The 13,706-nt window shown below is 37.8% G+C and overlaps 1 protein-coding gene across 2 annotated transcripts in view; it reads right to left on the bottom strand.

Annotated features, from left to right (window-relative positions):
- The window catches only part of epn3a (epsin 3a), a 34,172-nt gene that overhangs the window by 11,289 nt on the left and 9,177 nt on the right, over nt 1-13,706 (bottom strand). For both annotated transcript variants that reach the window (XM_051715889.1, XM_051715890.1), the window contains exons 3-6: nt 9,832-9,950; nt 7,001-7,093; nt 6,756-6,845; nt 793-879 (exon numbers count right to left, since the gene is read on the bottom strand). In XM_051715889.1, the coding sequence (XP_051571849.1) occupies nt 793-879; nt 6,756-6,845; nt 7,001-7,093; nt 9,832-9,950 (389 nt within the window). The remainder of the gene's footprint in view (nt 1-792; nt 880-6,755; nt 6,846-7,000; nt 7,094-9,831; nt 9,951-13,706) is intronic.

Here is a 13,706-nt window from a genome sequence, read left to right as displayed (position 1 = left end):
GCACAAAGTATATGTTCTATATGATTTGCCAAAACTATAGTTTGCTAATATTAAATCTGTGGAGTGGCTAAAAATTAGTTTTAATGACTTCAATCCAAGTGTATGTGAACTTCTGACTTCAACTGTACCTCGTTTTGGACTAATTTTAAGGTAGCATCGTATGCATCCTTCCCCAGGTAGGTCATCCCAGAATGTTGGATGTAGGATGTTCCCAAATACATCCAAGATGGTGGACGAAGCGAGAGAAATTCTGACTATAAATATAGTTCTAATACATTCAATACTAAAAAGTATAGATTAAAAAAAATTATATATATAATAGATAACTGACTATTTCATCCAAAATGTGTGTGTACTATGCGTATTTATGCTCATTAGAGTATAGCGTTGCTCTCGTGCCACATCTATTGAAATCAATTGCAAGTCGAGTCTCGCGTTTGCTGCACGTGACGAGCGCTATTTGAATAATCGTGGAGATGCCACCTATGTAGAGTGTTCCAAGTCGCTCTCTTATGAGGCATCATTTCAGTAAGGATGCTGCCATAGAAGACAGCTGCCTAGAGTATGTAGGCAAGACAGCAAGGCAGCTTACTAAGTTTTGGAACAGACCCTAGGTCTATTTTTTATCCTTGTCTTCTTGTTTACTGTAGGAATGGCTACAGATTATTTGTCATCCTAAAATTCTAGATTTATAATCAGTTTAACTATTCCTAATAAATACATGCACCAAGTCAAGCAGATTCATTAATGAGAGCTTTTTAATAGCCAAGAGTTAAAAGAGTTGTCTCATACTCCTCCTCCTTTGGCCTCAATCTCCCGTTTGCTCTCCTCAAGAGCTTTCTGGAGCAGCGACTCATCTCCCTGGCGACTTCGTTCCTCCTAGTAACCAACAGACAATGACATGTTAGACTTTAAATACAAGTTTATGAACCTAACCACTAGAAAAAAAAAATCTCAAACATAGAATGGCAAGTGTGCACTAATGTATGTCTAACTAACCATATCCTATGGAAGATCCCGCCACAGAATGAAAAAAATAAAAAAGGTAATTCTGACTTTATATCAGAATTGCAACAAAATCAGAATTGTGAAATATAAAGTCAGAATTACCTTTTTATTTTTTTATTCAATGGCACCATTCTATCCTGTTATACCAATTAAAGGGGTCATATAATTTTTTTTTATTATTATTTAGTTTTTCTCCCTGAGGTCCACTTATAATGTTAGTAAAGTTTTCTCTCTCTCTATACGCTAAACAGTCATATATTTTTTTTCCAACCTCTCTCTGAGCCTTGGAATTAACCCTGATAGCACACGTATATCACCCAGACATCTATTTGATGTGTGTGTTTACATCTGGAAGACTTATTTTTTACATTGTTTGCTCATCTGAAATACGCCTAGAAGATGTATGTCAACAAACATATCTCTGATGTCAATAAGACATTTAGCAGATGTCTTTGAGATGTTTATGATTTAGAATGTTTGTAAATCTGATCTTATTAAGATGTTTAGCAGATGTTAATTCGATTGTGATGCTTTCCAGAAGAAAAAATCTAAAACAGACATCTCAGATATGTACGTGTGCTATCTGAGAAAATGCCCATTTTTTTCTGCTGTGCCTTTAAGACTCTAATGACTCTAATGAGAAACAGCTTTTTGCTGCAGGCTGCGGGTTTAATGACACGTCCAAGAGTTTTTAACTGCCGTTTTCGTTTTCTTTAATAACCGCCTCTTTGCAAAGCTTGCATTATATTGGCAGGTTCTCAGAATAATCTGCACTAAAACGTGCCACTCTGTTCAATTATTTTATAAGTGCTAATATTGGACTGAAATGATCAGGGATCATAAAAATAAACTTCAGCTGCTAGTTTCTTACATTGGGATTCTTCAAAAGGATGCAGAGTTGCAGGTAAACTGTCATATATTAATGTTTCAGGTTTTTGACGTCACAAATCCTGGGATTTTAGAACAAGCCATTTTTACGGCTTCATTTTAATAAATGGTCTTCTGGTTCTGAAGTTCTGAAAGGTATAGATTTTTAACTCTTTTATTCAAAAAGATCAATGCCATTTTGATATGACTCTTTTAAAGCTACTTGTGAGAACTCATCAGAATTCATCAGGAAGTGCAACTGATCAGGACAAAGATGCAAAAAATCTGTACCTCACTGCAAGTGACTCGGTGAGAGCCGCTATTACGTAAATCTCACAGAAAATGAGAGAGAAAGAAAGTCAGAATGACTTGTTGAAAGCACAGGATTTTCTATGCTAGAGGCAGTGACCAGGTGGACAAGGAAGATGTCAAAGACAAACATCTTTTAGCAGTTTTACAGTAAAAGAAGCAGTGATCATTTTTAAACTGTTTTAGTCTTTTGACAAACATTTTGTTAATATTTCATCGTCATATTCATTCATTTTAGTCAGTTATACTCTGACCAAAATGGCATTTAATTTTAATCAACGAAAATAACATTTTAATTGATGATAATGTGCAAAATGACAAAAATGTGTAATAAAAAAATAAATAAAAAAAAAACTGTAACAGATTAAAAGTTAATCAAATATTCAAACGTTTAGAAAAATGTATATACTTTTAATAACGTATTAAACATAAAAGATATAGACAAAACACAACTGTCCTTGCTGTCAAAACCTCAGTTTCTGAAATAATAGCATATAATGAATAATGAAGTATCAGCTACTTTTTAGAAGTTACTTTATTCTGAATTCTTCATGCTTGTTATTCATCGTTATTGATTGTTATTAATTTGTAATTAATATTTTGTTATTAACTTATAAACTGAATGTTATTAATTTTCCATGTTTTAGCCAATTTAAAATATTGCATTGCGTGTAGCACATTTTTAGAGAGCGTATTCCCAACGCATCCTGACTAGCACTTCGTTCAAGTTAGTTCAAGTTCACCTGTTAATTCACTTTATTGTCTGTGAAGATGTAAGTTGTAATATTACGTATATGTTATATTCTATATAATGTATATAGTGATTAATCCCATGTATATATAGGATGTGTTTGAGTAAGGTAATTAACCTGTGTGCAACTCTTTCTGTTCATGCAGCTCAAGTGGGGAAATCAACAACATACTCGATTATTGGATTATATGAATCAATTCTTTCTAAATGTTTCTTCTTCTAAAAACAGATATTTCTCTAGATGTTTCGTCTTCTGTTTGTGCACTTTTAATATCTTGCAGTGTTATTTTTTCTCATCATATTTTCATCAACAGTGTGTTTTAATTAAAATCATTTAATTATCGTCATGATGTGTCTTTTTCATCTTGTCTTAGTTATCGTTGACAAAATCAAAAAACCCTTTGGCAATTAACATTTTCATCAGCAATTCCGTTGACAAGATTTACTGTGGTAAGAACCACGACTTATTTTCTAGGAGAGGAAATTAAATAAGGTACAATCATTCAATATATTTATGGATCATTCTTAGGAAACTTTGCCATTTGTGTCCCATTTGTATCCTTATGATTACTTCTGATATAATAACAAGGATAGTTCACCCAAATGAAAATTTTCTAATCCTTTACTCACTCTCGTACCATCCCAGATGTGTATGACTTTCTTCTGCTGAACATAAATGAGGATTTTAAAAAGAATATTTCAGCTCTGTAGGTCCATTCAATGCAAGTGAATGGTGGCCAGAACTTTGAAGGTCAAAAAAGCACATAACAAATCCATAAGACTTCAGTGTTTTAATCCATCTCTTCAGAAGCGATATGATAGGTGTGGGTGAGAAACAGATTCATATTTAAGTCCTTTTTTTTACAATCAATCCCTACTTTCAGTTTCAATTCTTCTTCTTTTGTTTTTGCCGATTTGCATTCTACGTGCATATCGCCACCTACTGGGCAGGGAGGAGAATTTATAGTAAAAAGAACTTATATATTGTTCTGTTTTTCATCCACACCTATCATATCACTTCTGAAGACATGGATTTACACACTGGAGTCTTATGGATTACTCTTATTTTGTGTTTATTTGCTGTTTGGATCTTCAAAGTTCTGGTCACCATTCACTGCATTGTATGGACCTACAGAGCTGAAATATTCTTCTAAAAATCTTTGTCTGTTTTCTGCAGAAGAAAGAAAGTCATACACATATAGGATGGCATGAGGATGAATAAATGATGACAGAATTTTCATTCTTGGATGAACTATCCCTTTAAAGGTGCAGTCACACATACCTTTGCACGGCGAAATTCCACGGGCGAAGAAGGCATGTGCGGATGTTGAGCGTGTGTGAAATCAGCAAAAAAATTACTGTCAAGCAGCCTCTTTTTAATGCTGCACTTTATAATCTGGAAGAATGAAGTTGAAAAGAATCTTGCCACTAAATTATATCTTTGTCCAATGTGAATATTCAGTGCAGTTGTGTACAATGCACTGCCCACACAGAGGTCACCGTCAAAACAAGCATCTTCCTATTGGTCAATGTGGCGAAAGTTCACGCAAAGTTCACCAAACTTGAACTCGAGGCGAATTCAGCATGAGGAAATTGAGATAATTGTATTTCGCCCGCGGAATTTTAGTCGTGCAAAGGTATGTGTGACCGTGCCTTAAAAATCACAGCTGAAGAACTTTCGAAAAGTTTAATGTGTAATGCAAAAGCAATTTTATAATAAAAAGCTAAATGTATTTTTAAATGTTTTTCGTTGAAAAATGCATTGGATTTTAGGAATGGGGAAAAACAAACTTTACATAGACATTAAAATATAACAATTTCACTAGCAATTTCTATAAAGCATTGTGCATTTTTCTTCATTTTCTGTTCAATCCCGTTAGGTTATGATATTTTCCAATTAAAATAATGGTTTGATCTTTCTAACATCATATTTGAGGGACTGACATCAAGAAAGTCTTTTTGATGACATTCAGTTCAAACAAAAGTTTCTCTTACAGATTTTTTTTAATATTTCACTGTTTACACTTCAATTGGTTATACCAAGCTCAATATTTAAACTTTGTAACAGAAAAAAAACAGTGATAGTTTTTTATTTTTTACCTAATGTTTTCCTAGCACAAAGTACAAAAATATTGACTATGAATATTGTGGTGTGGTGCAATTATATTTTCTAGCTGAGGCCATTATTTGCCATGTTTTTACTTTCCTCTAATCCTGTAACATTCAACCCTGATATCTCATTTTGAACGTAACAGGGATGGCACAAAAAAATATATATATTGACTTAAAAATATATATGTAGAGCCGAGGAGGGCGGGGCCGGGCTGGAATGACGCACGTCCGGTCCCCAGTCAGCCTGATGGGGCGCGCGAGGGATAAAGGCGGCCGGGGACGACAGTTCGAGAGAGAGAGAGAATTACAGGCAGCTGTACTGTGTGTGTTTATGGTTGTGTGTTTTTGTTTAAGTTGTTCATTAAATTATTATTTAAGTTGTCAAGCCGGTTCTCGCCTCCTCCTTTCCACTGAACCCCCTTACACTGGTGCCGAAACCCGGGAAGGAGGAGGGATTCCCGTCGCAGAGTCCTCGACACTGCCTCCACCCAGGGGAGCGCCGCTGCCATCCGATGGGGGACGGAGTAGCCCGACCACCCGGACGCGGGGAACAGCCGCCGTCCGCGAGGCGAGTGGGGACTGGACTCCCCGACTGCCTGGAGCGAGGGAGCCACTGCCGGGGGCGGAGGAGTGCCCTGCCGTCCCCCGGGAACGCGGAGGGGTCGAGAGAAGACCGCCGTCCGCGGGGGGAGGAGGGAAGCGACTCCCTGACCGCCTGGAGTGGTAGGGCCGCTGCCAGGGGTGGAGAAGTGTCCCCACAGCACGCCAGGAACGCGGAGGGGCGTTCTGTCCACTGGGGGTCGGAGGTCTGACTCCGGTCCACCCGGGGAGGAGCGGCTGCCGTCCGCCTGAGAGGGTGGAGGAGTGATCAAGGACCACGTGACGGCGCATCAGAGAACCGGTGAGTTTCATTTTCTCTCTATCCTCTCTCTCTGTTGCTCCGTGTTGGCCTTTCCCTTGCCTATTTTGTTTTGTTGTTGTTGTTTTTCCCCTCCTGTCTCCTCTCAGGTCGAGGAAGGCGGGGATGACCCACCGGAGAGGAAACGGGGATGTACATCATGCCGGGGGCTCCCCGGCCTGAGGCAACGCCGGGAGGAGTGTAGAGCCGAGGAGGGCGGGGCCGGGCTGGAATGACGCACGCCCGGTCCCCAATCAGCCTGATGGGGCGCGCGAGGGATAAAGGCGGCCCGGGTACGACAGTTCGAGAGAGAGAGAATTACAGGCAGCTGTACTGTGTGTTTATGGTTGTGTGTTTTTGTTTAAGTTGTTCATTAAATTATTATTTAAGTTGTCAAGCCGGTTCTCGCCTCCTCCTTTCCACTGAACCCCCTTACAATATATTTATAATTAGAATCTATGATTTATTTCAAAGTTAATTTGGAATTCACAAAAATGTATTCCAAACACACTGACGGGGCTGAAATAGCAAAAATAACTTATAAGGTTATAAGTTAAATAAGATTAGTAAAAATAAGTATTATTGGTACTTTGCAGTGCTGTAACCACATATTCAGGAATTATGGCAATATTTTTTTTGAAAAACCCATACTTGTTGACCATGGTGGTACCCTAATGTGCATGGTAGTTAGGGGAATATATAATTTCTTGAATAGTTCAGCACTAACATTTTTAAATGAAATAATTATTTATTAAATCCTGAAATTATCAGAAAAACTGGCACCATGCAAACCATGATCCAGGGTCCTACCTGTTGATGTTCCTCTTTACTGAGACTAAGGGCCAGCTGGAGCTGTGCATCTTCATCCATGTCCAGGGCAGCGACAGGAGCGAGCACTGGCTAAAGAGATCAAGAGTTACAATCAAACATTAGTACAAACAGAGTTGCTCAAAACATACATGCATGTCACTGAAACTGTTAGACAACAGGCAAATGAATGAAGATACTGTAGGTGGTTGAGCGAGGTGTAGGGGTGACTCCTGGTGGTGCAGTACCTTCTGTGCCTCCTCCTTACTGAGACTCATTGCAATCTGGAGCTGTGTCTGTTCATCAATATCCAGAGCAGCAGCAGCAGGAGGAGGAGGAGGCTAGAGGGGAAGAGGAATGGGGTTAACCAATAAATCTGAAACCCCTGGAGTTGCCATGACTTGCGTGCAACAATGAAATCTAGACAACTTTTTGAATCTGCTGCAAGGAAAAACTGTTTTCTGTTAAAAGTTTTTAAAAGTTACGTATAAGTAGAGTAATTAATAATGTGATTACTTTTTCGATTACATAGTATAGTAATTGGATTACAATTCATAAAAATAATTAGTAGTTTGTAAAGGATTACTGTTTTACAGTACTTTTTCCAACACTGGGGTGTACTGTAATTACCAGTACCATTTGAACAAATCCAATAGGTGACAAATAATATTAAACTTCACTGATTCTTGAGTAATGACTTCATAACATTTGGTTATGTAATGCACATAAGTGACCTGTTGCCATATTGAATATGTGCGCTGTTTACATGAGTTTACAATAAATTTAATTTGATTTGAGAGTAAATAACGACTTAAAATTTGGTCTGTTTATCATACAAAATTATCGAATGCTTTCAGAAGACTTGGAATATGATGCACGAGTCACATGGATTACTTTTATGACACTTTTTGGTGTTTCTTAAGCTTTAAAGTGAGTCAGTATCAACTGTTATTGTATTGATATCAGCAATTTCAACATTCTTTAAAATATATTTTTGTGTTCTGCAGAAGATAGTAATATGGGTTTGGAGTGACATGAGGATGAGTAAATAATAACAGAATTTACATTTTTGGAAGAACTGTTACTTTAACATTATATCAAATTCAGCAATACAGCAAAATCATAGCATTAGGTCGCAAATGTGAAACATAGATTAAGTTGAAAATAACTATAACTTACAACATTCCTAAATAAACCTTAAACTCATATATGTTTCAACTGTGCTAAATTAAGGATGCCTTAACTTAAATGATAACAAAAGCCTGATGTTTTAACTAGATTTAATTTGTAAAACTTCTATTTGATTTGATTTATCATGCTTTAAAATATGACACTCAAAGCTTATGGTAGATTTCTGATGTGCACTAAAGTACTGTACAATGCACTCTACCTAACACACACACACCCCATACATCCCTTCGTCATCAGTATAATGAGAGAGCCACTGAGCCTGACTTATGAGCACTGGATCAATGCATCAGTCCAGTAACACACTAACAGTCATTATAGCTTCACTCAGACCTGCATTATCAGTGAAATCACAGTGATGGAGAGGATCCTGCTAATGCAGTCCCAAACACTGTCAGATAATGATGGACACACCAATATGTAGCTCAAGGGCCCTACAAAAACATATAAGCCCACATACAGTATACTAAAACAAAGGGTCTCAAACGACCAGCCTGCAGGCCAAATTCTTTCATACAATTGTTTATAGTTTGTCCTTAAAGGAAAAGTTCACCCAAAAATTATCTAATTATTCACTGATGCCATCCCAGATGTGTGTGTGTGGCAGCGGGGGTATGGTCAAGCGTCTGTCCGGAGAGAGAGAGAAAGCAGTAAGGGCGCTTGTACCTGAGCTAGATTATGTTTAACACCTGTCTCTAATTCCAGTGAGCATGGGGAGAGCGGCATATAAGCAGCCACACCACCAGCAGAGGAGAGAGAGAGCCTGGCACAGGAAGGCCACGGTGCTCCTGAAGCTGTTACGTTTATCTTTTATGTTTGTGAAGCTGATGTGTTTATGTTACTACTTGCCTGTGAAGCTGATGAGTTTGTGAAGTTGTAAAGCACTGAAGTGGCCGATTAAAAGTCCTACCTGAGCCTGGAAAAAACCTGCTTCCCTGTGTTCTCCTTCCCTTCTGCTGTGAAGCTGTGGTACAGTATGACTGTCTTTATTCAGCAGAACACAAATGAAGATTTTGAGAAGATAGAGCTCTGTCGGGTCCTTATAATGCAAGTACATGGGTGCCAGTACTTTGACGGTCCAAAAGTCACATTTAGGCAGCATAAAATAATGCGTTAACCAGCCCATCTGGCACCAACAATCATGCCACGGTCCAAATCACTAAGATCGCATTTTTTCCCCATTCTGATGGTTGATGTGAACATTAACTGAAGCTCCTGACCCGTATCTGCATGATTATATGCACTGCACTGCATGGATGATTGTTGGTTCCAGATGGGCTGGTTTGAGTATTTCTGTAACTGCTGATCTCCTGGGATTTTCACACACAACAGTCTCTAGAATTTACTCAGAATGGTGCCAAAAACAAAAAACATCCAGTGAGGGGCAGTATTAAGGATGGAAATGCCTTAATGAAAGAGGTCAACAGAGAATGGCCAGACTGGTTCGAACTGACAAAGTCTATGGTAACTCAGATAACTGCTCTGTAGAACAGAATGCTATTCTGAGATGCGGGTTGGTGCTGTTTTGGTGGCACGAGGGCGACCTACACAATATTAGGTAGGTGGTTTTAATGGGGGCCTTTCACTGCAAATATTGATATATGCGATTCATTGCGATTAATTCGTGTTATTAATATTTGTAATCGACTGTCAGCCCTAGTAATAATATTAACCATTTTGATATAAAGAATATTTTTGTTTACATTTGTACTATAAACTATTTGATAATCGCATTAAATTTCCACTTGATGTCCGATGTGAAATCTGGGTCCTGAAACAAAACTAGTTGAAAACCACTGATGCTGATCCAGTTAAGAGCAAGAGTGCCTGCGGTAATGTGTGTGTGTGTGTGTGTGTGTGTGTGTGTGTGTAGGCACTGTGTGAACCTCACCTTCTCACTCTCCTCTCGGCTCATGGCTAAGGCCAGCTGCAGCTGAAGCTCCTCCTCTCCGCTCGTCTGCGGCCGGGCGCACTCCAGATCAGGAGCCAGATGAGTGGAGGAAGAGGAGGCTGGGAGGAAGAGAAGAGAAAATGCTTGATTTAACCTCTTGGTTTGGAAGAGAAAGGACTGGTACCGCCACCGAATGCTAAACGAGTATCAAAATCGCTGTTGTTCCATGCCCGGGCTGTGATTGCTTTCTTTTCAGCAAGTACCTCTTGACTCTGCTTTTGAAACAATGGGGTGTCTGTGTGGGGCAGTAGAGGAGGGGAGGGGTGGTGATGGGGTGTACATTATAATTTTTGGTGTCTGTATTTTTACGTGCTAGGCTCTTACACAAGCATCAGTATTTAACGCCTTGGGAGTGAGAACAGGATGAAAACGGGTGCTTTACACATTCAGTCTTATATTTGTTTTGTTTTATTTGTATTTTTTTATTAATATCTCATCTGAATATTTTTGGTACTGCCACCCTTGCCTCCTCGGACAAAACATCCCTGGTCTAGAGAAGGGGAAAGGACCACAAAATGGTACCATGCAGTTTTCCAGTTCCAATTACTTCCACTACAGTGCTACTGAAAGCCTATGTCTGGCCTGGAATGCATTAGTGGAGACGTCTGGTCAACTCCACATTACCATTGGCACCTCTGTGGCACAAATCACAACATTAATTCAGGCTAATCATGATATTCTGGCCCTGTTAACAGTGCCCACTAACACCTTCATAAAGCTTGCATGATCTATGGAAATGCATAACAAGAAAATTTTGTACTTTCCCAAAATCCCTGGCATCACGTCAAAAATGTGGGTCTAATGTTGGTTAAAGTGAAACCAAACTGTAAAATCAAAGGCAGGATTTCAGTAGATATGAAATTTCAGTAGATATGTTTTATTGTCCATTTTTTACATGTCTTCTGTCAGAAGAGTCAGGTTTTAGGCTAGTAAAGATTGGTTTTAAAATAGTGCTGCTATTAATCGCATAATTTTTGTGGTTATTCGCGATTAATCGTGGATTATGAAAAAGCTGAAATTTGACATCATATACACTTTTTTTGCTGACAAAATGCATTTATTTCCATTTTAGGAAAGATATAACATTATAATGCTTTATTTACATTTTCCAAACAAAGCCTTCCACAGAATAAAGATAGAAATGCACTAAAATAGCACCAATTAAAGTAACATTAAACGTTTCCCAAAGTCTAAGTGGGAGTTTGACTAATTGAAAGAACTAGTCTCCACAAAGGTGGCATATTCATTGCAATGGGCATTAAATCTCTTAATCTTTCATCCCTCACAATATTCATCTGTACTGGCAATAACCTGCTGGTAGACTGCGGCTATCCACTTTGCTACAGCAATCATGAAGCTGGGTTCATGATTCGCGTCAGTGCGTCAATGCCAGCGTCAATCGTCACTTTGAACTCCACATGAAAAGCGCTTGAAGACAAAAATGTGTCATCCAGCGTTTTGATTATAGTTAAGACATGGCGTGCTTATGCAGTAATTAAAATGCTCCTTACGTTGGCTGAAAATACTTTCTATCACAATTTCTATCACAAATCCCATCTAGGCTCGTTTTGTACATCAAAAAGCATTATTTCTCCATCATTTTTTAACTGACAGGGAAGCGCTTTATTGATTCTGGGTGGACACGTCGCAAAGATTCCACCCTTCCAACAAGTGTTTATTCTGGTTTATGCTGTATCAATGGTAAATGCATTAATTGCAATTAAGAAAAATTAACGAGTTAAACTTTTTTAATGAATTGCATGCATTAACGCTTAATTCTGATAACTCTAGTTTTAAGTATAAAAATAAATTCAGCTATCTTATACCTTTATGGATAGCCTAAAGTATGTACAATACAAATCTGTGATCTTGTTTGATTAGGTTTCTTTCCCAAAATTTTCATGCTTATACAGTACATCTAACAATCTCCTCATTAAAATATATATATAGTGTATATATATATAGAGTCAGTATCCTTGTATGTGCTTTAAAATGACATTGCACACAAAATTATTCCAACAACCTGAAACCTCAACTAATCAACATAAGCAAAGATATATTGCAAAAGAGCTTTAAACTGGAGTAACGAACAGAACATAGGAATAATGTAGATGCATATCAGATCCAAGGTTACACATGCATCACATGATCAGTGACAGCAAACATTCAAGCCGATCTTGATATGTGAGAACTTTTGAAACAGAGTGCAACCGTCAGGTCCAAGAAACAAAAAATTATTCCCATTCATTTTCTCCATAGAGAAATTGATTTTTGACAACAATATAAAAACCTTTCCACATACACTAAACTTATTAAGTGCACTGAGGTTGTTAAGTGATGAAATATGCTTCTTTAGAAGCCACCAGTGTGATTTCATTTAATAAAAATCTAAATTAGCAATCAACATTGCAATCTCTTTTAAACAAAACATAAGGAAATTTTACCCAACTCAAGGGCCATCCGGAGGTTGCAAAACAAATGTAGGAAACCCTCTTCTTAATGAGTCTGCAATGTTAACTGGAATATAATTGAGAAAGGGCCACCAAAGCTTATCAGAAGAGCTCTCCCTCCCCTTTAAAATCAAACTCAGCTGTTCCATGGGTATAAATTAGAAAATTTTCCCTTGGCTTTTCCCTTGGCTTAATCCATTTAAATAGAATGCACCACCTCACAAAGCAATGCGCTTTGAATAATCTTTGAAAAAAATAATTATAAAGACCACAATGTTTCTTCACTCTCATTATTTTTGCTTTAATGACATTTCACAGTAATGTCTTTTCCTGACAGGCTGTATTTCCTTAATAATAAAATTTCTAATTTATGTGCTGTTTTTAATATAATTGCTAAGCCATAGCGTATTTGTTACAGGCTATGTCTGACTCTAGAGAGTAGGTTATAACTGGAAAATGCTATTCAGAGAACATGTCGGCAGTGAAAATGGACATAACCGTCTTCTTTAACCCGTAATGCTTTTAACGTTTTAATATTTTGATTTGTATCTACAAACAAATGTGCATGATAACTATTGGGCTACTATTTCATATATTTGACGACATCACAGCTCTATGGTTTTGTCATTTCCCAATATTGGCGATCATCATCTGTCAATGACTGTTGCAATCAGCATCAGGATATTTGTCAGAAATCGTGACAAATTTCATTGCACTATCGCCCAGCTCTACATGCAATGCCACATGGGATGAGTCAGTCCCTTAAATAAGAATGTAAGTACACAGTCACAGTATCTTTTTCTTTGCTCCGATTTTCATATTGTTGTGATTCACCTCGAAGCTGGTTGGTTATGGTTCAAGGCTTATAACTTATAATTTTATTGAAGAATTTTTTGAAATGCCTATGGAGAAACTTTATGGAATTTTTTATTTTTATTTTGAAAACTGGTGATCATTGTTGTGCTCTGTTGGGGACAAGAACATAAAGACTTACACATATTGGAGACAATGTCCATGAAACACCAAAACCTGATGTTTTTACCACTTCAAAATTGCAAAGGCTTTGTCCTGTTGACTTATCAAGCCCAACCAGGTCATGTGTTGTTTCCATATTCCTTTCATATACATTCTACATACAAGCCAATCGTTTTAGCTTGTGAAACTGAGGATAAGACCTACACATTTTGAAGGCAAATGCCATGAAACTCCAGGTAAGAGTTTACAGGAAAAGTCTTTTATTTTACCACTTCAAAGTAAAAGACATTTCCTGTAAACTCTTACCTGGAGTCTTCCACACCCACATCAAAATGTTTTCACATGAGAAAGCATGTGTGGGTATCACACTCTTACAAAAATGAGGAGGTA

Source organism: Myxocyprinus asiaticus, chromosome 14 (genome assembly GCF_019703515.2).
Source record: "Myxocyprinus asiaticus isolate MX2 ecotype Aquarium Trade chromosome 14, UBuf_Myxa_2, whole genome shotgun sequence".
NCBI lineage: Eukaryota > Metazoa > Chordata > Actinopteri > Cypriniformes > Catostomidae > Myxocyprinus > Myxocyprinus asiaticus.
The sequence above is the reverse complement of the archived record's forward strand: the minus strand, read 5'-3'. Positions and strand labels throughout refer to the sequence as shown.